We start from the raw sequence: 25,161 nt of genomic DNA on the forward strand, positions 1-25,161 counted from the left end.
CAAAAGACCCCACAACAACGTCCAAGGAACTGCAGGCCTCACTTGCCTCAGTTAAGGTCAGCGTTCATGCCTCCACCATCAGGAAAAGACTGGGCAAAAATGGCCTGCATGGCAGAGTTCCAAGGAGAAAACCACTGCTGAGCAAAAAGAACATCAAAGCTCGTCTCAATTTCTCCACAACACATCTTGATGATCCCCAAGACTTTTGGGACAACATTCTGTGGATCGATGAGACAAAAGTGGAACTCTTTGGAAGGTGTGTGTCCAAGTATATCTGGCGTAGAAGGAACACTGCATTTCATAAAAAGAACATTATACCAACAGTAAAATATGGTGGTGGTAGTGTGATGGTCTGGGGCTGTTTTGCTGCTTCAGGACCTGGAAGACTTGCCGTGATAAAAGGAACTATGAATTCTGCTGTCTACCAAGAGATCCTGAAGGAGAATGTCCGACCATCTGTTTGTGTACTCAAGCTGAAACGAACTTGGTTTCTGCAGCAGGACAATGATCCTAAACACACCAGCAAGTCCACCACCGAATGGCTGAAGAAAAACAAAATGAAGACTTTGGAGTGGCCTAGCCAAAGTCCTGACCTGAATCCTATTGAGATGTTGTGGTATGACCTTAAAAAGGCAGTTCATGCTCGAAAACCCTTTAATGTAACTGAATTAGGACAATTATGCAAAGATGTGCCATCAGAGTACCCGAGTACCTGTCACCAGGCCATCAGAGTACCCGAGTACCTGTCACCAGGCCATCAGAGTACCCGAGTATCTGTCACCAGGCCATCAGAGTACCCGAGTACCTGCCACCAGGCCATCAGAGTACCCGAGTACCTGCCACCAGGCCATCAGAGTACCCGAGTACCTGCCACCAGACCATCAGAGTACCGAGTACCTGTCACCAGACCATCAGAGTACCCGAGTACCTGTCACCAGACCATCAGAGTACCCGAGTACCTGTCACCAGACCATCAGAGTACCCGAGTACCTATTTGCAGCCCATGTCTCATAGAATATACGTTGGGGTGTTTGCTTTCCAAAATGGGGTCATTTTGTGGGTAATTTCACTGTCCTGGTGGTCCAGGACCTTCAAAAGTGTGATGGGTAGGAATGAAATGAGATGTGTCATTTATGCTCCTAGAACGCCTGAACGTACTACTTCAATGTTCGGCCTCTCTATGTGGCCAGGCTGTGTAAAAGTCCTACACATGTGGTATCGCCATACTCGGGAGGAGTAGCAGAATGTATTTTGGGGTGTAATTTTTGCTATATACATGCTATGTGTTAGAAATATCTTATAAATTGACAATTTTGTGTAAAAAAAAAAATGCGTTTAAATTTTTTTCCACATATTCCAAAAACTTCTGGAAAAAAATGAACCGTTCAAAAGACTCATTATGCCTCACAGATTATACGTTGGGGTGTTTGCTTTCCAAAATGGGGTAATTTTATGGGAAATTCCATTGTCCTGGTACTCCAGGGCCTTCAAAAGTGTAATAGGTGGTTGAGAAATGAGATGAGTCATTTTTGCTCGTAGAACGTCTGAAGGTACTACATCAATGTTGGTGCTCTGTATGTGGCCAGGCTGTGTAAAAGTCCTACACATGTGGTATCGCCGTACTCGGGAAGAGTAGCAAAATGTATTTTGGGGTGTAATTTGTTGTATGCATCTTCATTTTGCAAAGAATTGTGGGAAAAAATGACAACTTAAAAAAACTCACCATGCTACTTACTTAATACCTTGGGATGTCTACTTTGTAAAAAGGGGTCATTTGGGGGGTATTTGTACTTTCCTGACTTGTTAGTGTCTCAAGAAATGAGGTACACGTGATGTACTGAAGGCCTGATCAGAAGTGATCAATTTTCAGTGATTGGCACCATAGTTTGTAGACTCTATAACTTTCACAAAGACCAAATAATATACACTAATGTGGGTTATTTTTACCAAAGATATGTAGCAGTATAAATTTTGGCCAAAATTTATGAAGAAAAATTACTAATTAGCAAAAATTTATGACAGAAACGAAGAAAAAGGCATTTTTTTCACAAAATGTACGTTTTATTTTATTTATAGCACAAAAAATAAAAAACCCACTAGTGATTAAATACCACTAAAAGAAAGCTCTATTTGTGTGGAAAAAAGGACACAAGTTTCATATGGATACAGTGTAGGATGACTGAGTAATTGTCATTCAAACTGTGAGAGCGCTGAAAGCTGAAAATTGGTCTGGTCAGGAAGGGGGTGTAAGTGCACTGTATTGAGGTGGTTAAATTGGTTTGATGTTCCGAAACACTTAAGTGTGACAAACATGCAAAGGAACAGGAAAATGAGGAAGGGGGCAAACACTTTTTCACACCACTGTACATGCTTGTTCTTATTCAACATCTCAGGATGTAGAAATTCAAGACACAGCCATGCATAAAGCCAAACAGCATTTTCAGAAGGAAGCCAGAAATGGCATCTTCCATATTTCTCAGTAGAGGTTTCCTCTGAATGCAGAGATTTTACCACTGAAGGCTGCAAAATAGTACACAAAATGTAACTGGTTTAAAGTAGAACTACAGGCAAAACGCTTTTATTTTTTTTCAGTTTTGGAGAGGGATTGGAAGGTCTCTCTGTTTTTTATTGGTGTCTGCGCCCCCCTTTAAAAAGAGATTAACCTTCTGTATTTGTCCTGTTTACCATTATTATTGAAAGTAAAAGAAAATCACAAATTTTGTGTTGTCCCCAGAAAAGTAAGTAGTTCTGGGTCCCCAAATTTTTTTTCTTAATTTGCAGGGATTGCCTCTCACTTGCCGTTTGACTATGGGACAGGAAGTGAAGGGAAATCTCCCCAATGGGATACAGATGGCAGGAAAAAAAAAAATCTGACAGGGGTTATAATTCTCCCTTACTCTATCCAAAATGAAAAAAAAAAAAATGGTTTTGCCTAAAGTTCTACTTTAACTGAACAGTAGCAACCAAAACGAAAATAAAATTTTTCAGTGGACATACCTTTAAAAGAGGTACTTTCTCCTAAATATTTATATATTCCTATTGTTATGATGAAAGGGGATGCTCTACAGAAATGACAGTATTGTGTCACCTACCCCAGCACTGGAGGTTAGCTACGTTTTGTCCATCGATAAAAATGGGTCATTGTGAAACTGGGAGATCTTTTAAGAACACAGCATTGTTCTGTAGGACTAACTGCACTACTGAGGACTTTCACGCAGCAGAAGTAAAGTAGTCCGCTCACTAGATTCTGGCAGAATCAAAAGGCAATTTTCTGTACTTGCAGCATTTTAAAAGGGATAATAGATGTGGTAATGTTCAAATATTGCAGAAATGCACTGCATGTTTTTTTTTTTTCCTTTTTGTCCAGACCTACACTTTTAAAAAGGAACATTCTAAATCGGATAAATACATTTTAAGTGCAACTAAACAAAAGATGCGCAAAGAAAACAACCAAAGCCTAAGCAGAACAGCCTGTAGAGAAGGATCCTTGTTCTGTGTATGGAAGCGCGGGGTAGACGGATGGGAAGGTGGCAATCAGACATTGGGCCATGATCAGAGGTGGTGCAGGCTCCTGGAAGCTGCCCCTAGCCCCCTCACTAGCAATCGGGTTGCTTCCTGATTGGCTGGAAGGAGAAGCAGGAAGACATTAGCGAATATTAATTTGTTATTGTCACACAACTGGGTGTGCTCTGTGCCCCAAGCCCACACGTTTTTGAAGCCAATTAGAGCCTCAGGCTCTAATCATGTGCTTCAAAAAAGGAAAAAACCCCATTGAAACAAATGCGTTCGGCACCCTGCATGTAGATTAGGGGCCGGGAGCATGGATTAGGGGGGCTGTGCCTCTAATGGAGTGGCCGCCACTGGGAAGCAGTGGATTCTCTACAGAGATCTGACATGCCTTCCCTGCCAAGTCACAGCTAGAGATCTCCAATCAGCAAAGTGCATACTCCCCAATGACTGGATGGCTGAAACCTCTGTTTAGAGACCACTGTTCCTAGACAGAGGCTTTCTACTCGGGCTGTAGCTACTTTGTAAAGAAAAAATGTACACACCTTTTATTTTAATAACACTACATAGATAAATACTATATTCATCACAGTAAAAAAAAAAAAAAAACAGTCAAAGCAATAATACCATCATGCTCGAAAATGTAATGTTCACAAATCTGTGGTGTGAAAAGTTGCTCTGTGTATACATAGAACCAAATAAATAGTGCTAAAAAGCTATGCAAGAATGCCACACTCATTTTATTATAATGAATTCATACAGTAGTCAGTTAGCATCTTACCCTTTCACCTGGAAATGCAATTTCAGGGTTTGATGTGATGGTTATCTTGGCCAGTGCTTGTGCTGCTTTGGTTTTGCCCAACTCAGTTCCTTCTAATGCCAGTGGTATTAAAGCCTACAGCAAAACATACATGCACATCAACTTCTAATGTCATCTAGTTATTAAAGTGTCTGAAAAATAATAAACAAAATATATGAACAAGTAGGAGCTAAACTTACCTGCCTGTTCGCAATCCTCTGCAGAATTGTTCACTGAGCTGTGCATGTACAGCTCAATTTACATTTCTGACATGGTGTCAGTACACCAGGATGAATGACTTCCGTGCATGTATGGAAGTGATGTCACCCCACATTAGCCATTCAAGGCGGCAGAATAACGGCACCCGGAAGAAGCCAGAGATAACATGCAAAATACACCATATACAATACATCCTACTGGAACGTAGTCCTGAAATCTAAAACAGATTATCAGCTGCTCTTTCAGGAGTACTATCTTTTCACTACCTTATTGTTTAGCTCTATTTGGTCCTCCTTGCTGAAAATAGTGATTACTATAACTTCTCGTTAGCCTTCTAAAATACTGCTCAATATACACCCTAGGTGTCTGGATAAACATTTACAAGTTATGAAGTTCAGTAACAAAGAATGTCAAAACATAGATACTAGCACATTATGAAAGACTTATCTTAAAATTAAGCCCTCCAGAGGTGTGCCCTCAGGACTGCAGAGGCTTCACCCGGTCCTCCTTCCGGGTTGGCAGACCCTGGCTGTCTGACTGGCCGAGCCGTGGTGACGTCACTCCCACACATGGGCACGGGAGTCTTGGCCGCGGCACACAGCTCTGAAGGAACCGCACGGGTATGCTTTTCCTTCAGAACGCATGCGCCGGTGACGTCACTAGCTGCTGCTCCCTAGAATATCTCCTAAATAGTGCATGTTTAGGGGATATTCATTTTACCTACAGGTAAGCTTTATTATAGGATTACCTGTAGGTAAAAGTAAACAAGAGTTTAATACCACTTTAAAAAGACATTAAACCAGGCTGTGTGCTGCAGTGCAACCTTATAAATCCCTTGTACTAAATGCAGGAGTTGTATTACACCCAAGTGATGTCCCCACAGCACTCTTCCCAGCCTGCCTAGAACAGGTCATATACGAGGGACACAATGCCATTTATCAGTCAATATATGGCAGTGATCTGCACCTTTCCCAAGTGTATATAGCCAAGTCACCCTTCTACCCTCATCTTACATCCTGGTAGTACCAGTCTATGCTGCCATCTGCAACCATTAGTTTAATACTAAATTGTATTATGGTCCTTAAAGCAGTTGTAAACCACAGGTAATTAAAAAAAAAATTCCTGCAAGGCAATGTCCAAAATGAGACAGCTGACATCTTCCCCCGGTCTTCCTTCTCGGTTGGCAGCCACCGGCTAGGAGTGCCTGGGGGACGAAGATGCCGCCCCCCCCCATGCATGCACGCTGGAGCCGCAGTTTCCGGCATGGGCTCTGAAGATTAAGCACTGTAAGCTGTTGATGCCATCGGCTGCATGTACTCTGAATATCTCCTAAACTGTGCAAGTTTAGGAGATATACACAGTACCTACAGGTAAGCCTTATTATAGGCTTGCCTGTAGGTACAAGTGGTAGTACAGAGTTTACTACCACTTTAAAGATTGAAATAGAAGATGTAAATATTCTAGGCTTCTACTTCAGAAAAGTTACCGTTAGTTATCACACATAATAAACTGAAGGTTTATTACAATCTAAAAAGCAGAAAACCTCATTACCTTTCCTCCTCCTTGAGCTACAACATTTCCTCGTTCTTCAGGTTTTTCTACCAAGGCCAAAAAGACTCTAGAGAAAAGAACAAAATTGGCAAGTGTTGAGAAAGATCAGTGAAAAAAGGTGCAAAAAACAAAACAAAAAAACACCTAAACTACTTGACCCGTGGAAGGTTTACCCCCCTCATTACCAGGCCATACTGCACTGCGTTACTTTAACTGACAATTGTGTGGTCATTCAATGCTGTACCCAAATAAAATTGATGTCCTTATTTCCCACAAATAGAGCTTTCTTTGGATGCCATTTGATCACCTCTGTGGATTTTATTTTTTTACACTATGAACAAAAAAAAAGGCTGACAATTTCGAAAAAAAATAAAAAGTTTTTCACTTTCTGCTATAAAACATATCCAATAAAATAAAAAACAATACAATTTCTTCATAAATTTAGGCCAATATATATTCTGCTACATATTTTTGGTAAAAAATTCACAATAAAAGTGTATATTGATTGGTTTGCGCAAACGGTATAGCGTCTACAAACTATGGGATATATATATATTTTTTTTACTAGTAATGGCAGCGATCAGTGACTTATAGCAGGACTGCAATATTGCAGCAGACATTCTTACACTTAGGGGACCAGTGACACTAAGTGCTAAAAATATGCACAGTCACTGTACTAATGACGCTGGCTGGGAAGGGGTTAACATCAGGGGCAATCAAAGGGTTAACTGTGTGTCTAGCCAGAGTTTTACTATACTGTGGTAGGTGCTTTTACTATGGGAAGAGATGATTTTTTTTTTGCTTTGCAGGGACAAACTCCATCCCTTCCCTCCTGTCAGAATGGCAATCTGCCTTGTTTACGTAGGCAGATCACAGTTCTGTCTCTCTGCCTGACGATTGGCGGTTACAGCTTTTACATTTACATGGCGATCTAGGGTATACAGATTGTAAATGTAATCCTGATCAACATACCTCCACCGTTTACCACTGTTTATCATGTTGTGCTTTTTCAGCTACATCCTTAACACTTCTTCGGATAAACACTAAAGACTAGTGCTGAATTGATCCAATTGAGTGCTTTTTCCATGATTTAAGGTTTTCACCAGTCCAGGACATATTGTATACAACCCTTGCAGGAATTTAGCCAAGCACTGACCTTTGTATATGTATATACACACGTGCTGGCATAATTGAGGGTGTCAGCTTTGCCACTGTGTTTTACACACTAGAGTTCCCATTGTTATATATGAATGGTCATTGGATGTGGGCATGCATGGTGGACACAGAGTTGTATCTGCATGAATGTCACCATTGAATGTTTTGGGATTTTAATGTTGGCTAGTCTATGCTTTTGATACAATAAACTTTTTGCAAATCCAATATGTACAGTGGGCTGTGTTTATAGTACACGATTGGTGTCAGTAGAGCTCATACCTGTTTTAGGCTGACAACACAGATTTTTCGTGGACTGTGTGTTGTCAGCCCTGCCCAGTGTTTTTTCTAAAATATGCAACTATGCGCACTCTCTGCTCTCCACAATATAAAATATCAATCATCCTGTTTTTCAAGATAAGAACTGGCAAGGCTAAATAGCCTCTATAGGATAGCACAGGATGTTTGCACAGGTCAGCTCTGAATTACAGACAAGGTCAACTTTTTTTTTGTATTGTACTTGCTAAAAAAAAAATCTTTAATAAAATCTTTGTAAAAGAAAAGGACAGAATTACCTGGATGTCAGTTCTCTTGAGGAATCGGTTAGTGCCGGACTCTCATTTTTCATCATGCATGCCAAAGCAGACACCACTCCTGCCGCCAGTAGCTTCTGCACTCGCGCCTCAACAAATTCTTTCTTATCCTACAGTTAATGACACCACAGAACCATAAATATGGCTGAGTGTACAGTGAAAAACACAAAGGGATTGATTTATTAAAACTGGAAAATGCTAAATCTGGTACAGCTGTGCATGGTAGCCAATCAGCTTCTAACTTCAGCTTGTTCAGTTAAGCTTTTACAATAAAACCTGCAAGCTGATTGGTTTCTATGCAGATCTGCACCAGATTTTGCACTCTAGTTTTAGTAAATCCGCCCCATAGTCAAAATATACAATTCCAGCATCTTCAATGGAGACCAGATGACCTCTCACCTTTGGGTGCTCCTCAGGAACGTGCTGCTTGGCATACTTTGCTAGTTCTAACATCTGTGGGTCTATTTCTTCCCGGTCATAGCTGTTTGTACAATTTACCAAGGTGGATGCAACTGCAAAAAGGACAGTCTTGTCTTGTGACTAGAACAGATAAAAGCAACAACTTGATTAATAGCCAGGCACAATCATTACTATTCAAACAGCAACTAGCATTCTTAAACGTTGTAGGTCATATAAAAAAGTATACGACTGAATATTTTCATTTAAAAAACATAATTATAAATGCAATAAACATTAGCAGGAAACAGTCCAAACAACCTTCTTCTTTGTCTGTATTCTCTACATTGTTGTCTAGCTTCCTATTAATGTGTTCTACCTAGAGGTCGACCGATATGGGTTTTTCTCTGGCCGATGCCGATATTTAGAAATCATGGCGGCCGATAGCCGATATATGATGCCGATTTTTTTGGGCCGATATGTTAGGCCGATTTTATTTTATTTATTTATTTATTTTTAATCCCCCTTGATCTAACACACCTTTCCCACTGGGGCGTTTTAAGGCGCTTTTGGGCTAAAAATAGCGCCTGTAAAGTGCCTGTAAAATGGCTCCCCTGCAGTCTGTGTGAAAGACAGAGTGCTTTCACACGGAGGCGATGCGCTGGCAGGATCTTAAAAAAAAGTCCTGCAAGCAGCACGTTTGGAGTGGTGTATACCGCTCCTCCACCACTCCTGCCCATTGATATGAATGGGCACCACTGCCGAAGCGCATGCAATGCGATTTGGCAGTGGTGCTTCATGGGCGCATTTAACCTCTTCCTTGGCCGCTAGCTGGGTTATATGTGCCCCACGAGCAGCCAAATAGCACCGCTAAAATGATGGTAAAGAGCCGCTAAAACTTGCGTTTTACCATCAACGCCTGCCCGCTCCAGTGTGAAAGCGGCCTTCATACGTGATACAGAAAAGTTCTTACACTTAAACATTTATTAAACAAAACAAACCTCCAATCAGTTTACTTGTATGTATGATTTAGATAAAAAAAAAAAACGATATATTAAATAAAAACAGGTAGTCAAAACTTTTGGACAAAAAAAAAAAAAAAATGGGCTAACTTTACTGTTTTTATTTTATTTTTATTTTTTAAATGGTGTATTTTTTTCCCCAAAAAATGCATTTGAAAGACCTCTGTGCAAATGCCGTGTGACATAAAATATTGCAACAACCGCTATTTTATTCCCTAGGATCTCTGCTAAAAAAATATATATAATTTTTGGGGGGTCTAAGTGATTTTCTGGCAGAAAATACAGGATTTTTACTTGTAAGCAACAAGTGTCAGAAAAGATTTAGTCTTTAAATGGTTAAACTGAGAACTTCTACACACAGAGATGACTTCATTCATTCAAGTGTAAACATTGTATCTTTCTGTTCTTTTCTTGGCAGCCTGCCCAGAGAGGAGGAAAGTGTTGCTATGACAACTCAGTCAACTTAGACTGACTTCTATACAGAAGTCATTTCAAAGTCCCGCTGTAGTTCTAAATCGGCTTTTTATCAGCACAAATCGGCCGATGCCGATTATTTAAAAAACGGCAAATATCGGCCGATATATCGGTCGACCTCTAGTTCTACCTTTCATTTTAATATGTGTGCAGCAATCTAGATGTTAATGCTTGGCCTTGCTGGGAGGAGGCAATGGGTTTTCACTAATGAATACTAGGGTTACATTGATACCGATAGTGAGCATTTACACCAGTACTTGTACTCATGCAAATGCTTTGATGCCTTTGCGATGCGATTTGAGCCCATACAAAATGAATTGGCTCAATTCTCACTGCAGAGAACTGCATGCGATTTGAACAGGAAGGTGATGCAATTCCTGTCTGAATCTCATGCCATTTCCCCCACTGCTCCTGTCTTAATTCAGGCTCCTCATAGTGACTTCAGCCTGGGTTCACACAGCAGCAGTGTGGGAAAACTCATACGATTCAGACAGGAATCACACCACATTCCGGTTCAAATTGCATGCGATTCTTTTGCATGGGCTCAAATCGCATCACAAAGGTATTGGTACTCGGTATCAGTTAATACTTGAGCACACAAGCCCTCCTAAAGTCTGAGCAGCAGTAAACTGGCTCTTTGTTAAGAAAGTTTGGAGACCCCTGCTCTAAAACAACTGTGCGTGTTTACTCAAAGATCTTTCAGCAGTCAGCTACTGTATTTCAGCTGCCATTTCATGCCCATGGCTAGTTTAATGATGGCCATACAAGTAAATAACCTGACCTAACTTTCACTCTGGTAGCTTGAATTTTAAAATATTGTGCAAAAACACTTTTAGGGCATGAGAGGACCTTTTTGTTCAGATGGACCAAGTACAGTCATATGGCAAGACAGCTGAATGTCTATGGGCACTCTTTAAACATCCAGTCTTACGAGGTTTCAGTCTTTGTCTCAGTGCTTGCTGAACCAGCCACATTTTTATCCAAAAATGTTGAATGGGACTGTTGGAAAACTTTCTGACAGCAGAATACAATAGAAATACATCATCCATGGCCAGCCTTAAGCGGAGTACACACTATACATATTTTTTCCTTCAACCCAGCAGTGCGTCGATCTCCCCCACTGTGGTATTGTGTACTGACAGGGGGACTGCCCCCCCCTCCTCTCCTGGCCGGAACACACAGATCAGTGCTCGCAATAATTGGCTGCGAGTGCTGCTTGGATGCCGGCTTTCCAGCATACCTGTTCGGCAGAAGACTGGCTTCTGTCACACAGGGAGCTGTACACACGAGTTGAGAGTTGGCCAGTTCCTGCCAAACTGTCAGTTTCCGGCCCATGTGTACCCAGCCTCATACCATGTAATAAACGGATCATTTGGGTTTTGTTTTCCTAGACAATCCTATTGTTCTCTAGAGATAAGGCCAGAACTGCACAGTACATAGACAATCATACACACTGGCTGCCACTCACCAGCAATATGATCATCTGCCCCAGAAACATCACTTCCTCACTAGCCAAAATACTGCTGAATGTTGCTCTATTGATTCTCCTCGCTGACATGCAACACCCTGCTGGTTGAGCTAATGAGTTAGCAATGCCATAGGAGCAGGTAAGTGTTCTGTCTCTAGAGATTGTGCCACTGGTTAGTTGCCAGCAGCCACAGGATCACTAAAGTGACATGGCCCTACTTGGAACTTTGTTATTTGTACATGTCGCAAGTGTTGGCACTCCCACTGATTGTATGTACATTGGCCTTCAGTTCCCCTATATGCACATTATGTTCTTGTATTTGCTGTAGAAGTACAAATGGCAGAATTAAAAAGTAATTACTAAATGTTAAGTAAAAATTGTACCTTTGCTAATTTGAACATTGCCTGTAATGCTGCTTTATCTTCTACAAATTCCTCCTTAACATCAGCATCAAATGTTAGATAGGCCAAGCCTTCCACAGCCCAGCGGCGGGTGCTTGCCTGAATACTCTCATTGCACAACCACCTACAAAGCAAAAAGCAAAATTGTCTCAAGTAACATGACGTAACATTTACCTTTATGACACATACCTCAAGGTCAGAGTACTAATATTCCACTATAAACACATTAAGTAACTTACTTGCGACACTGTTTAGCTAGCTTGAGAGTAGATCCTTCTGCAAACTGTTTCATGCTGAAATCTGTGCCACCTGCGGATCCCAGCTTACACAAACCCTGTAAAATATTATAGATAGAGATTTGATGACTAGACATCTAAGATATAAAAAGAAAAGATTATTAAATGTATTTGTAACACAATCACACATAGGACAGTGGCATACCACCAAGGCTCTTATGCGGATGGCATCATTTTCATTTTTCTTGTATATGTCTTTGAGTAAGGTCACTCCATTGGCAGTGATGAAGGTGGCTCGCTTGGCTTTGCCAGCTGCATGGATCAACGCCTCCACTGCCACTTGCTGATCAATCTCCCGCTCTGAAGCGCACAGAGCTAGAATACTCTCCATTATGCCTGTAAGTTCAAGAGTGCGATTCCCAGCCTCTGAAGGGCCCTGCAATAAGCAGGAGACTGTTTGTATAGCACGCAGCTTCCCATCCATACCATGGCCTTCAAACCAACTCCTGCAAATGAGAAGTTAAGAGAATAAACAAGGAAAAAAAAATACTATATATCTGGGTTTGTCCCAAGCATGTTTAACTCCACTTACTGTTAGCTGGATTACCGCTCTCTACTCCAAGCATTAACTAGTCTTTTAGTAAGATATGACTTTCTAAGATTAGTTTTGGAGCTTTTTTCCTGTTAGTTTGAGGTCATGTCCCTATGTTTTTTATCTTAGCTTAATATTGATAATACTGCCATCCCGAATCTTATTCACCCCCTTAATGTATGTAAACATTTCAATCATTTCTCCCCTTTCCCTTCTTTCCTCCAGACTGTACATATTAAAGTGGTTGTAAACCCTTACAAACCACTTTTACTAGCTAGATTTGCCTAGATTAAGACTTACCTGTAGGTCCAAGAAGTTCTATCTTATTGTAAGCGAAGGTCTTCAGAACTGGACACCATATTCTAAGGTCTCACTAAAGAGCTATATAACGGAATCAGGACCTCCTTCCTCCTACTGGTGGTCCCTCTAGTGATAACTAAAGATCTATATTACGGAAATCGGGACCTCCTTCCTCTTGCTGGTGATTTCTCTAGTGATAACAAAAGATCTATATTAGGGGAATCGGGACCCCCTTCCTCCTGCTGGTGATCCCCTCTAGTGATGCATCCTAGAATTGTATTTGCTTTCCCTCTGCCTGTTTGCCTCCCACTGTTCATTTTACAATCATCTGAAATAAGTACGGTACCCCCAAATCTTTTTCCTCTGTACGTCTGGCCCACACTGCACCTCAAACACTGTACATCAAGGAATTATTTTTCCGTAAGTGCATTATTTTACATTTAACCACGTCAGCTCTGGAAGATTCGCTTATATATAGGCAAGCAATCATACACACAGCGGCCGCCCTGTAGGGGTAAAACTGCTACAGGGTGGTCAGCAAGCGGTTCACCAATCTTGAAGCAATGCATGTCATCAGCAAAAAGACATACCTTACCCACCAAACCTTTAGTTATATCACTTATAAAAAAAAATATAGTACAGGACCTAGCACAGAGCCTTGTGGTACACCAGCAGTGACTGCTCTCTGTCCCGGGTGAACCCCATTTACAACCACACTCTGGTATCTACCCTTCAACCAACTGCATATCCACTGAACCACCCAAGGGTTAAAGCGGAGGTCCACCCTAAAGTGGACCTTCCGCTCATCGGAACCCTCCCCCCCTCCGGTGCCACAATCGGCACCTTTCGGGGGGAGGGGGGTGCAGTTACCTGGATAATCCAGGTAACTGCACCCACTTCCGGGACAGCTCTCTGCGGAAAGGGGCGTAACTTACGCCCCTTTCCGCAAGTGCCCGCCGCTTCCCGCAAGTGCCCCGCTGCCTGCTGGGAAACACACAGCTCCCAGAGGCAGCGGGGACCGCCCGGATTGCGCCGCGCGGCTCGCGCATGCGCAGTAGGGAACCGGGAAATTAAGCCGAAAGGCTCCATTTCCTGATTCCCATACCCAAGATGGCGGCGGCAGCACCCGAGTGTCGATCTAGAGATCGGCTTCGGGTGCCGACATCGCGGGCGCGCTGGACAGGTAAGTGTCACCATTTTAAAAGTCAGCAGCTGCAGTATTTGTAGCTGCTGACTTTAAAAAAAAAAAAAAAAAACGCGGAGTCCCGGCGGACTCCCGCTTTAAGGCCTAGCTTGTACAACTTTTGTAATAGATGATTATGTGGAACTGTATCAAATGCCTTGCTGAAATCAAGATATGCTTTGCCCACATCAGCCCTCCCACCCCCACCAGAAAGGTTTTGTCTCTTTTCTTAGTAGATTTAGAAATTTCCTCCTCTTTCTGTGCTTTGGCAGCACTGATAATGTGTTTGGCCTCCTTTTGTCGTTTTATTTTTTTTTTACACTTTTCTATCAGCTACACTCCCTGTTTCCTTGAATCTTCTATATGCTGATTTTTTTCTACTTTACTATTATTGTACATCTTTGTGCCATCAGCAAAAAGGGTGTACTATGTTACCGTCGAGCGGGGGGTCCTCACCCTACACCCACTGTCACAATTTGAAAACGGCGCTGCTGTACGGGGCACTGCCCACACAGCCACTTCACTCATTCATAGTTTCCTGTCAGCTTGTAGTTCTCAGTGAACTAATGAGTGCTGTTTTCAATTCATTGATTCTTCCTGCAGTATAGTAACTGTCTACCTATACAGGAGGTACAGACAAAACAGCTGACTAGGTGTCTACTGGATCCTGGCATTGCACCCATGATCTGCTGATAAAGGTACAGTGCTTTAGGCCGCGTACACACGCGCGGACTGTTTGCCCAACCTTGTTCGTCAAACAGTTTCGGCAAACAGTCCGCTCAAAATTTGCATGAGCGGACTTGCCCACACACGAGCGGACTGTTTGACGAACAAGGTTGGGCAAACAGTTCGCTCAACTTTTGAAATGAACGGACTCGCCCACGTAAGGAGGAGGCAAATCCGCCCATTTCGAGCGCGTGTACAGGTAGGCGGGGCCCGCGAAGGAGACGTCGCGGGCTCCGCCGCCTGGAATGGGCTTAAAGGGGAACCCCAACGCCGAAAAAAATCGGCGTGGGGGTTCCCCCCAAGTCCACACCAGACCCTTGTCCGAGCACGCTACCCGGCCGGCCAGGAAAGGGGGGCGAGCGAGCGCGCCCCCCCTCCTGAGCCGTACCAGGCCGCGTGCCCTCAACATGGGGGGTGCCTTGGGGAAGGGGGGGCCGCGCGGCCCCCCCCACCCCAAAGCACCTTGTCCCCATGTTGATGAGGACAAGGGCCTCTTCCCGACAACCCTGGCCGTTGGTTGTCGGGGTCTGCGGGCGGGGGGCTTATCGGAATCCGGGAGCCCCCTTTAAGAAGGGGGCCCCCGGATACCGGCCCCCCACCCTATGTGAATGAGTATGGGGTACAATGTACCCCTACCCATTCACCTGTGAAATAAAGTACAAAAAAAAACACAACACATGGAAAAAGTATTTTATTGCACAGCTCCGGGGGTCTTCCGTCTTCGGGGGTCTTCTCGCCGGACTCCTCCGCTATGTGTGTGTAGCTCTTTTACTAGCGGAGGAGTCCGGCTTTCTTCCTCCCCGCCGCCGGCCTCTTCTCCCGACTTCGGGGGTCTTGTCCCCCTCTTCGGTTCTTCTGCCGGGCCACCGCGCCTGGTCCGGTGGCCCGGTCTTCTGTCGCCGTCTTCCGTTCTTCTGTCGCCGCCTTCGGTTCTTCTGCCGGGCCACCGCGCCTTCTTGTAGCTCTTTTACAGGCGGTGGCCCGGTCTTCTGTCGCCGCTGTCGTCGTCGCCGCCGCCGCCGCCGCCTTCCGTTCTTGTTCTTCTTCTTGTTCTTCTTCTTCTTCTCCTGGAGATGTTGACTCGACGAGCTCTCCGGCCGGAATGCCAGAGCCGCGCTGTGCGGTCACTTATATAGTGACAATGGGGCGGTGTCACATGGTATATGTCACATGGGTTGGTCACATGGTGACCCCGCCCCCTTACGATGTCATAGTCCCCATGTGACATCAACCCATGTGACCAACCCATGTGACATATACCATGTGACACCGCCCCATTGTCACTATATAAGTGGCAGCGGAGCGTGTCCCTGGCATTCCGGCCGGAGAGCTCGTCGAGTCAACATCTCCAGGAGAAGAAGAAGAAGAACAAGAAGAAGAACAAGAACGGAAGGCGGCGGCGGCGGCGACGACGACAGCGGCGACAGAAGACCGGGCCACCGCCTGTAAAAGAGCTACAAGAAGGCGCGGTGGCCCGGCAGAAGAACCGAAGGCGGCGACAGAAGAACGGAAGACGGCGACAGAAGACCGGGCCACCGGACCAGGCGCGGTGGCCCGGCAGAAGAACCGAAGAGGGGGACAAGACCCCCGAAGTCGGGAGAAGAGGCCGGCGGCGGGGAGGAAGAAAGCCGGACTCCTCCGCTAGTAAAAGAGCTACACACACATAGCGGAGGAGTCCGGCGAGAAGACCCCCGAAGACGGAAGACCCCCGGAGCTGTGCAATAAAATACTTTTTCCATGTGTTGTGTTTTTTTTTGTACTTTATTTCACAGGTGAATGGGTAGGGGTACATTGTACCCCATACTCATTCACATAGGGTGGGGGGCCGGTATCCGGGGGCCCCCTTCTTAAAGGGGGCTCCCGGATTCCGATAAGCCCCCCGCCCGCAGACCCCGACAACCAACGGCCAGGGTTGTCGGGAAGAGGCCCTTGTCCTCATCAACATGGGGACAAGGTGCTTTGGGGTGGGGGGGGCCGCGCGGCCCCCCCTTCCCCAAGGCACCCCCCATGTTGAGGGCACGCGGCCTGGTACGGCTCAGGAGGGGGGGGGCGCGCTCGCTCGCCCCCCTTTCCTGGCCGGCCGGGTAGCGTGCTCGGACAAGGGTCTGGTGTGGACTTGGGGGGAACCCCCACGCCGATTTTTTTTCGGCGTTGGGGTTCCCCTTTAAGCCCATTCCAGGCGGCGGAGCCCGCGACGTCTCCTTCGCGGGCCCCGCCTACCTGTACACGCGCTCGAAATGGGCGGACTTTCCGAGCGGGAACAGTCCGCTCATTTCGAAAGTACAGCGGACAGGCCCACACACGGGCGGACTGTTCGCTCAAACACAGTTTCAGCGGACAGTTTTTCGGAATTTCCGAAAGACTTTGTCCGTCCAACTGTCCGCTGAAACTGTCCGCTGAAAGCCCACACACGAGCGGACTGTCCGCCCAAACACTGTTCAGCGGACAAGGTTGGGCGAACAGTCCGCCCGTGTGTACGCGGCCTTACAGGCTGCAGTGGAAAAAAATTAAAAATGCACAATTTTTTACCTGCAAACACATGTACATTTTTAAAATAATCTTTTTGAACAGTGAATTTATTCTTAAAAAAGTCTTAGCTGGAGTTCAGCTTTCATTTCAAGTCCATTCAAAATTGCTAGTGCATCCAACACTGCCTTCTCCCCCAGATTGCCATTGCTGCTGTCCAAATTTCTCTCTGTTGCTCCTCCAGTGGAGTGGAGACACCCTAAAGCTCTGTTCACACTGCTGTGATGCGATTTTCAGTGCGGTTATGTGGTGCAACTTTGCATAATTCATGGGGCCAAATCATGCCGTAAATCTCACCAAAGTAGCACAGGAACCTTTTCCAAAATTGGCACTCTGATAAGTCACAATATAGTCAATAGTGCCCAGTTTCCTCAATGCGTTTTCCCTTGTCATGTGACTCAATTCGCATCAAAAGCCACTATGGAATAAAACAGCACTAAGACAGAAGTCTGTTATTTGCCCAATCACCCATGAAAATAAAGGAAGAAAAAGCCTAAAAAGAGAAATGATGCAGCCATCACACTTAAAGTGATACTAAAGTCTTGTTTTTTTTTGTTTCAAAATAACAAAACATGTTATACTTACCTCCTCTGTGCAGTTGGTTTTGCACAGAGCAGCCCCGATCCCCCTCTTCTCGGGTCCCATTTCGATGCTCCTGGCCCCTCTCACCTGTTGAGTGACCCCACAGCCAGTAGCTTGTTGGGTCGAGCCACAGCTCCATGTGTCCATTCACACAAGAGCCATGACCTTGCCCCGCCCCCTCTCTCTCCTCATTGGCTCACTGACCTAGATTGACAGTTGCGGGAGCCAATGGCACTATGCTATTGTCTTAGCCAATGAGGAGTGAGAGTCCAGGACAGCCGAGTCTCTCGTTCAACATCCCTGGAAAGAGATGGGGCTCAGGTATGTATTAGGTGGGCTGCTGCACACAGAAGGCTTTTTATCTGCATTAAGATAAAAAATCTTTTGCCTTTACAGCCACTTTAAATCGTACTGCACAGAGCAACCCTTTTCCTTTTTTTCTGGGGTCCCCTGCCAGCGCTTTGAAAGCACCGATGTGTGAATGGCAAATCGCATTACTCCCATTTGAGATGCCATTCATTTGCAATTGTGGCATCTCACATCGTAGGAAGCATGTTGCCCAAAAAAAATTCAGGAGCTACTTTTGGACGACATGCTTCCCGCGGTGCATGTTGCCACGATTGCAGCACGATTTATCCCACGACAAATCGCAACAGACCTGCTCCATGATTTGAGGTGTCATTCAAATGAATGGCATCTCAAATGCAGGTTTCACGGTTTGCTATTCACACATCAGCGCTCTCAAATCGTAGGCAGATTTGCTGTGAATCTGCCCGCGATTCAAAACGCTGAAGTGTGAATGCAGCCTTATACTTACCTGAGCCCCATCTCTCTCCAGCGATATCCACAAGTCCCTCGGCCGTCCACGACTCTCCCCCCGAATAGCCGAGACACAGCAGCAGCGCCATTGGCTCCTGCGGCTGTCAAAGTCAGATTGTCAATCGGGGGAGAGAGGGGGCAGGGCCAAATGGCAGCTCCATGTCTGAATGGACACAGGGAGCTGTGACTCAACTCGGGTACCCCAATAGCAAGCTTGCTGTGAGGGCACTCGTCAGGAGGGAGGGGCCAGGAGCAGCGAAGAGGGACCTGAGAAGAGGAGGATCCAGGCTGCCCTGTGTAAAACCAACTGTACAGAGCAGGTAAGTAATAATAGGTTTTTTTTTTGTTTTTTAAACAAGACTTTACAATCACTTTAATAATTGGTATTCTGCAACATATTAAATAGATTACTGCTGTAACGTACAGGAAAAGGAAGCATCATACACATCCACTGAGTTAGTAAAACACATGCAAACAGTGAACTAAAGATAGTATGTCACAAAACTGGGTTACTGCTTGCTTTAGGGATATTTCAACAGATAAATAATAGAGAAAAAAACATATACTCAGTTTTAGATTTGCCTCTAAACAGATCTTCATTGTTGAAAGATTCCCTTTAAAAAGTCTTCTTACCGAACATAATCTTCACAAAGCTTGTGGAAATTTTCTCGCTCTGCGTCACACTTGAGATCATCAAAGAGCTTATTTAGAAGCACAGAGGCGCTCATCCTGGTGGTCTCTGTAACCGACAGGCTGCCCGGGATCTCCACTAGGGAGCCTCCTATTTCAAGGATTTTCTTCAAACCTAACAAAAATAGAATATTTCAAACAGCGCTGCAACAGAGGGATAATAACTCAGTAAATCTTCCAAATCTAAATTAGGAATAGCAGCACTGGACCTCCCAGGTTCCAGCCAATCCATGGCAATCACATGCAACATAGATATTCTAATTCTCGTCACTTGTGCCAGCCATAATGTATGATGCCATGTTACTTCACTTACAGATCACGTTTTTTTCTTCTTTTTTTTTTTTACATACCCCTTAGGAAAAATTTCCAAATCATTAGTATGTTGTGTAGCATCACACAGACCTTTATGATGTCTGTGCATTGCCTGTAATCAAGTTGTTCATAATTCAGCAGGCTTTGTGGGCTAAATGAAAAATCACATACCTATACTGTGGCAGCTATAAGTTATAGCTACACCTGCTAAAGCTGCTTCTTGAATGCCAGCACCATCCCTCTTACACATCCCCATGCATGCTCGGAAACAAAAGAATACATTATATCACTTCCAAAGTTGTATTCTGTCTAACAAGAATTTCCATAAGGTTTTTGATATGAGAGTAGCATGCAAAAAAAAAAAAATATATAAGAATAAAATGTAAAGTGCCCCCATCCCAGTGCCCAAAAGCGAAGGAGCACGTTGTCTTTTTTTTTTTTTTGCCACGACTCTTATTTAAACTTTTTATTTGGGCTCCAGAGCCATTAGGGTGGCAGTGGAATGAAAAGTATGATATTGACAATTGCCTTGCAGTTGTTCCCTTTTGCATTAAATGTGAACGTATGATCTCTATCCTACAGATATTTTGTTTGCTCTTGCAACTAGGTACTTCGTAAAGTTTGCATTACTTCTGTTATACTATATTATATAGCTTTTGTCTTTCATGCCCTACCATCAGGTAGGAAAATATGTACACTGTGTATTGAAATCGTATTCCTATACATTGATGGCGTACTTCCTCTATTTTTTTTTTTTTGTCAAAACTTCAATACATTTTAGTAAAAGGAAAAAAAAAAATGTGTTTAAAATACCACTGTGCAAATACCATGTGAAAAATTGCAAAACCCACCAATTAATTCTCTACGACCTCTGCCTTAATTATAATATATAAATACTTTGGGGGCTCTGACTAGTTTTATTGCAAAAATACTGATATTTGCATGTAAATGAAAGTGTACAAAAAAAAAAGAAAAAAAAAAGAAGAGAAAATCCCTTTTTTCTTTTAATTTTGAATAAAGTGGATAGGGAAACTGTCAGGTTTTATTGCTATCTGTGCCCCCAATTCCCCCTCTCTATTTGTCCTGTTTCCGATTATCATCAAAAGTGAAAGTAAAAGAAAATCCCAAAATTTGGGTTGGCATCAGAACACCAACATAAGGGAAATCTTCCACTGGGGACATTAGATCTGGAGACACACCAGGATGTATTCACTTTAACTTTGGCTATGGGAAAGGAAGTGAAGGAAAATATTCCTGATGGGACACAAATGGCAAAAAATAAAATAAAAAAGTTGTCAGGTGTTGGAACCCTAACCTTACGCTATCCCAATTGGGGGAAAAAAAAAAAAAAAAAAAGCTTTGCCTTTAGTAGCACCTTAAAGTGGTTGTAAACCCTTACAACCAACTTTGACCTACAGGTAAGCCTAGATTAAGGCTTACCTGTAGGTCCAAGAAATATCTCCTAAACCTACACAGTTTAGGAGATATTTGCCGAAAGACAGGCACCGCTGTCTACGGCGCATGCAGTCAACGGCGATATGCCACGAGTGGTGGCTCCCGTGCGCATGCGCGGGAGTGACGTCTTTGCGGCTTCGCCGAATGACAGCGGCGGAGCAGCGAGACCCACCGAGAAGATGGATACGGCGGACTACAGGGGACAGCGGTGATTTCGCTGGCTCCTGTGTCAGGTAAGTGACACATAATGGACTACTATGCGATGCATAGTAGTCCATTATGCTTTACACCTTTGCAAGGAATGTAAGAGGAAGTAAACTCATCAGGGTTTACTTCCTCTTTAAAGTGTAGCTCCACCCAAATGTTGGATATAGGCCAGTCATTTGCTTACCTTGATCAATAACCCACAAGGTCATCCCATTGTTGGCATCACGCAATGACTTCCGTGGTACAACTTTGATGAGAAGATTGAGAGAATTCTCTCTGCCATGTGAGGACACACTAGACTGAGTTAGCATCTCAAGCAGGTGATGAATCATTGACTTCAGCTCCTTAGAAGGATCTTCAAAGACAGAAACCACAGATGTAAAATTTTCCTAAGATGACCTCTTTATTTATATTACTGCATTACGCAAAGTAGTTTACCTAGAACGATTGCTCCTTCCTTTGCTCTGATATCTTTCTTCATATCTTCTTTCAGGGTATCAAACATGGTATTCAGGACAGTGCAAGCGGCAAGAGAGATTGATTCATCATCCATTGCCATCACTGCAGAAAACTTCTCCATGCCCACTGCATTAAGGATAGCCAGTGTCTACAGAAAGACACAAACAGGTCTATAACAGATGGATTTTCAGTTTTATATATCTCTAGAGCAGGGTTTTTCAACTAGGGTTCATTTGCTAGAGATTCCTTGAGGGATGAGCAATTTCTGTCTCAGTTTCCACTGACACCATTGATCTTTAGCTATCTGTAAAGGGGCGGGTCTTCCCAATGTCCACAAGTGAAAGGAGTATTCTTCCCATTGACCATCGCACTAATGTACCATTAGTTGTATATATAGTAATTATTAGCAGGGGTTTACTGAGATTGAAAAGTTAATTCAAGGGTTCCTCTGTGTTGAGAAAGTTGAGAAAAGCTGCTCTAGAGAGCTCCATCTCCATCAATCTATGGCAATTTTTAAACTTACAATGCTGTTTAACGTACACTAGTAATAAAGACTCAAAAAAAAAAAAAAAAATAACCCTAATGGGAGTGTAAACTTACTCGAGGCTGATGACCAGTGCAGAGACCAACTAAGGTCCTCAGAGCAGCCAACATCATGTCTACTTTCTTAGTGTCCAATAGTCGTACCAGGAGACGGACCCCATCACTCTGGAATATCTTCTCTGCTCCAGCATCTTCTCGAGCCAAGACCACCAAATTCTGTGCCGCCTGCAAATAGAGGTAGATGAAGTATTCAAAACTTAACTTGGTGTTTCCACCTCTTTCTCCCAATCATAATTATTTGGTAACCTTTATTGCTCCTATAATATTCCAGTCCACATAAACTGTCAGATCATTTATGTTGCTATTGTTAGCCAATGAAGTGCAAACTGAAATTAATTTAACCACTTGCTTACTGGGCACTTAAACCCCCTTCCTGTCCAGACCAATTTTCAGCACTGATGCAGTTTGAATGACAATCGCGCAGTCAGACATTATACCCAAAAGGACATTTTTATAATTTTTTCCCACAAATAGAGCTTTCTTTTGGTGGTATTTGATCACCTCTGCGGTTTTTATTTTTTGTTAAAATAATTTAAAAAGACCAAATTAAAAAAAAAAAGTTTATATTTTTTTATATTTTGTTATAAAATTTTGCAAACAGGTAATTTATCTCCTTCATTGATGTACACTGATGAGGCGGCAGTGATGGGTGGCAGTGATGGGCACCGATTGGCAGCACTTGTGGGCATTGATAGGTAGCACTGGCAGGGGGTACTGGTGGGCACAGATGAGGCAGAATTGCCTCTTCCTCCTCGGGACCGATGTCCCTTGCACATAAGCCGGTGAGCCGTCACCATGAGGAGAAAGAAAAACGATTACCGAGCTTTTGTTTACATCATGTGATCAGCTGTCATTGGCTGACAGCTGATCACTTGGTATGGGGCCGAGATCGGCCCCTTACTCGGATCTGTGATCACCTGAGTCTCAGTGACTCGGTGACCACAGCGCGCACCGGGGGAGCGTGCAAAGGGGAGGCCGAAATTCAGGTCGACAATGTGGCCGTCATTCAGCTATAGCGCGGACGCCAAGTGCTTAACGACTTCTGTTCTGGAAGATTGCTCAGGATTTACACCCTTTCAGGCCATTTTTTTGTGATACAGCACTGCATTACTTTAACTGACAATTGCGTGGTTATGCGACACTGTATGCAATTAAAATTTGATTACCTTTTTTTTTGTGCTATAAATAAATAAAAATAAAAAAATAAAAAAATCGACAATTTTGAAATGAGAAAACATTTTTTACTTTCTGCTACAAAACATTTCCATAAAAAAAAAAAAAATACAAAAGTCTAGATTTCTTCATCAATTTAGGCCAATATGTATTCTGCTACATATAATTTTTGATAAAAAAGCCCAATAAGCATATATTGATTGGTTTGCGCAAAAAAGTTATAGCGTCTACAAACTATGGGATATATTTATGGCATTTTTATTCATGCATTTTTTTACTAGTAATGGTAGAAATCAGTGATTTATAGTGGGACATCAGGGACTTATTGCGAAGGACAAAATCGGACACTAAGGGGTTTATTTACTAAAGCTAAAATGCCCAAAATTTGGCACATTCCTGCAGAGATCATTTACAAAAAAACATCATTACCTTAACCCCTTGATGTCAGCGCCTCCTGGCTCTTTAAGAGGTTTCAGTTGCCGGCAGGGTTTATGGTCATGTGGCTGCCGTGATTGGCTGTCACATGATCTGAATTTTCCATTTGCTGTCAGTAACTGTGGTGGGAGCACGCTCTCGGCACAGCTGTATTTACATTCTGGTACGCAAATATGCGGCTGCTCAACGTTAAGGCCACATATTTATTTGCGTACTGTTGGCAGGAAGAGGTTAAGGTTTAGATAATACCAGTAAAATAACCCTTTGGGTCCAGGGCTCTTTTTCCACTTTCCTCACCCTATTTTTTGCAGCACAGGTTGGTTTAAACCTGCTTTACTGGCATTACTAGAAAAAAAAAAAAATTGAGAAAAGATAATATGTCACTGAGTTTGAAGCCATGCTGGATTTCCCTTGCTCTGTTCTTCCAAAAGGCATCCCTCTTCCATTTATACTGCTGTTACATTGGTTGTGTCATCACAGACATCCTGACTGGTACATACACTGTAGAATGTGTCCTATAAAAACAGTGATGAGCAATAGGGCAGACATAACAGAGAAAGGAAAGTGACCGCAAAAAAAAAACCAAAAAAAAAAAAACACACCAGGCCATTATTCTAAGGCAGTTATTTGTGTACTGAGCAACAGCAGTAGGCTTCTATATAAGGACACAAAGAGGTCTAAAGTTCCAAAGCTACTATAGGCTAAGGTCACATGAAAGCTATCCTTGCCGACGATCCTGTCCGATTCAAGGATTTTGTCTCAAAAATTGTTTTGTGTGTCTGACAGGATCAGAGCATGATACACTGATGATGTAAAAACCAGCAGCTCGGTGAAGAATCTGATATTTAGCAACTTTAACCCAGCAGCATGTCTGTGCCAATTAGCAAGTACCTTCTGCTGCTTTTCAACATCTTTCTCATCAGGGTCAAGCAAAATGCGGAACATTTGGTCCACTCGGGAATCTGTGGAGGACATGAGCTGCACCTGTCAGAAGAAAAATACGGTTATATGGGAGTGCAGGAGTAAAAATACCCAAGTCATGTATTGCTTCTTCCTATAAAGAAGAGTTAAATAACTTCTCAAAATAAAATCAAAATCAACTTATAATTATTTTTTATATTCTTTTTTTATTTTTAACATTTTGTATTGTGTATCTTCTACAATATTAAAACTTAAAAGTGGACCTGTACTGTAGAATGTGTGCCCAAAAAAGGCAAGCAGAGGGTGAAGCACTAGTCAAAAGTTTTGCTTGTAGGTAAGGATGAGCTCCGGCGTGTTCGG

The 25,161-nt window shown here is 43.4% G+C and overlaps 1 protein-coding gene across 2 annotated transcripts in view; it reads right to left on the bottom strand.

The window, feature by feature from the left end:
- The window catches only part of UNC45A (unc-45 myosin chaperone A), a 139,604-nt gene that overhangs the window by 20,754 nt on the left and 93,689 nt on the right, over positions 1–25,161 (bottom strand). For both annotated transcript variants that reach the window (XM_077470890.1, XM_077470891.1), the window contains exons 5-16: positions 24,772–24,864; positions 22,270–22,437; positions 21,649–21,817; positions 21,395–21,565; positions 19,180–19,351; positions 12,024–12,324; positions 11,822–11,916; positions 11,565–11,706; positions 8,221–8,361; positions 7,804–7,931; positions 6,077–6,143; positions 4,289–4,402 (exon numbers count right to left, since the gene is read on the bottom strand). In XM_077470890.1, the coding sequence (XP_077327016.1) occupies positions 4,289–4,402; positions 6,077–6,143; positions 7,804–7,931; positions 8,221–8,361; positions 11,565–11,706; positions 11,822–11,916; positions 12,024–12,324; positions 19,180–19,351; positions 21,395–21,565; positions 21,649–21,817; positions 22,270–22,437; positions 24,772–24,864 (1,761 nt within the window). The remainder of the gene's footprint in view (positions 1–4,288; positions 4,403–6,076; positions 6,144–7,803; positions 7,932–8,220; positions 8,362–11,564; positions 11,707–11,821; positions 11,917–12,023; positions 12,325–19,179; positions 19,352–21,394; positions 21,566–21,648; positions 21,818–22,269; positions 22,438–24,771; positions 24,865–25,161) is intronic.

Source organism: Lithobates pipiens, unplaced genomic scaffold (assembly GCF_037356315.1).
Source record: "Lithobates pipiens isolate NorthernLeopardFrog02 unplaced genomic scaffold, aLitPip1_a1.2 Scaffold_8, whole genome shotgun sequence".
Classification (NCBI taxonomy): Eukaryota; Metazoa; Chordata; class Amphibia; order Anura; family Ranidae; genus Lithobates; species Lithobates pipiens.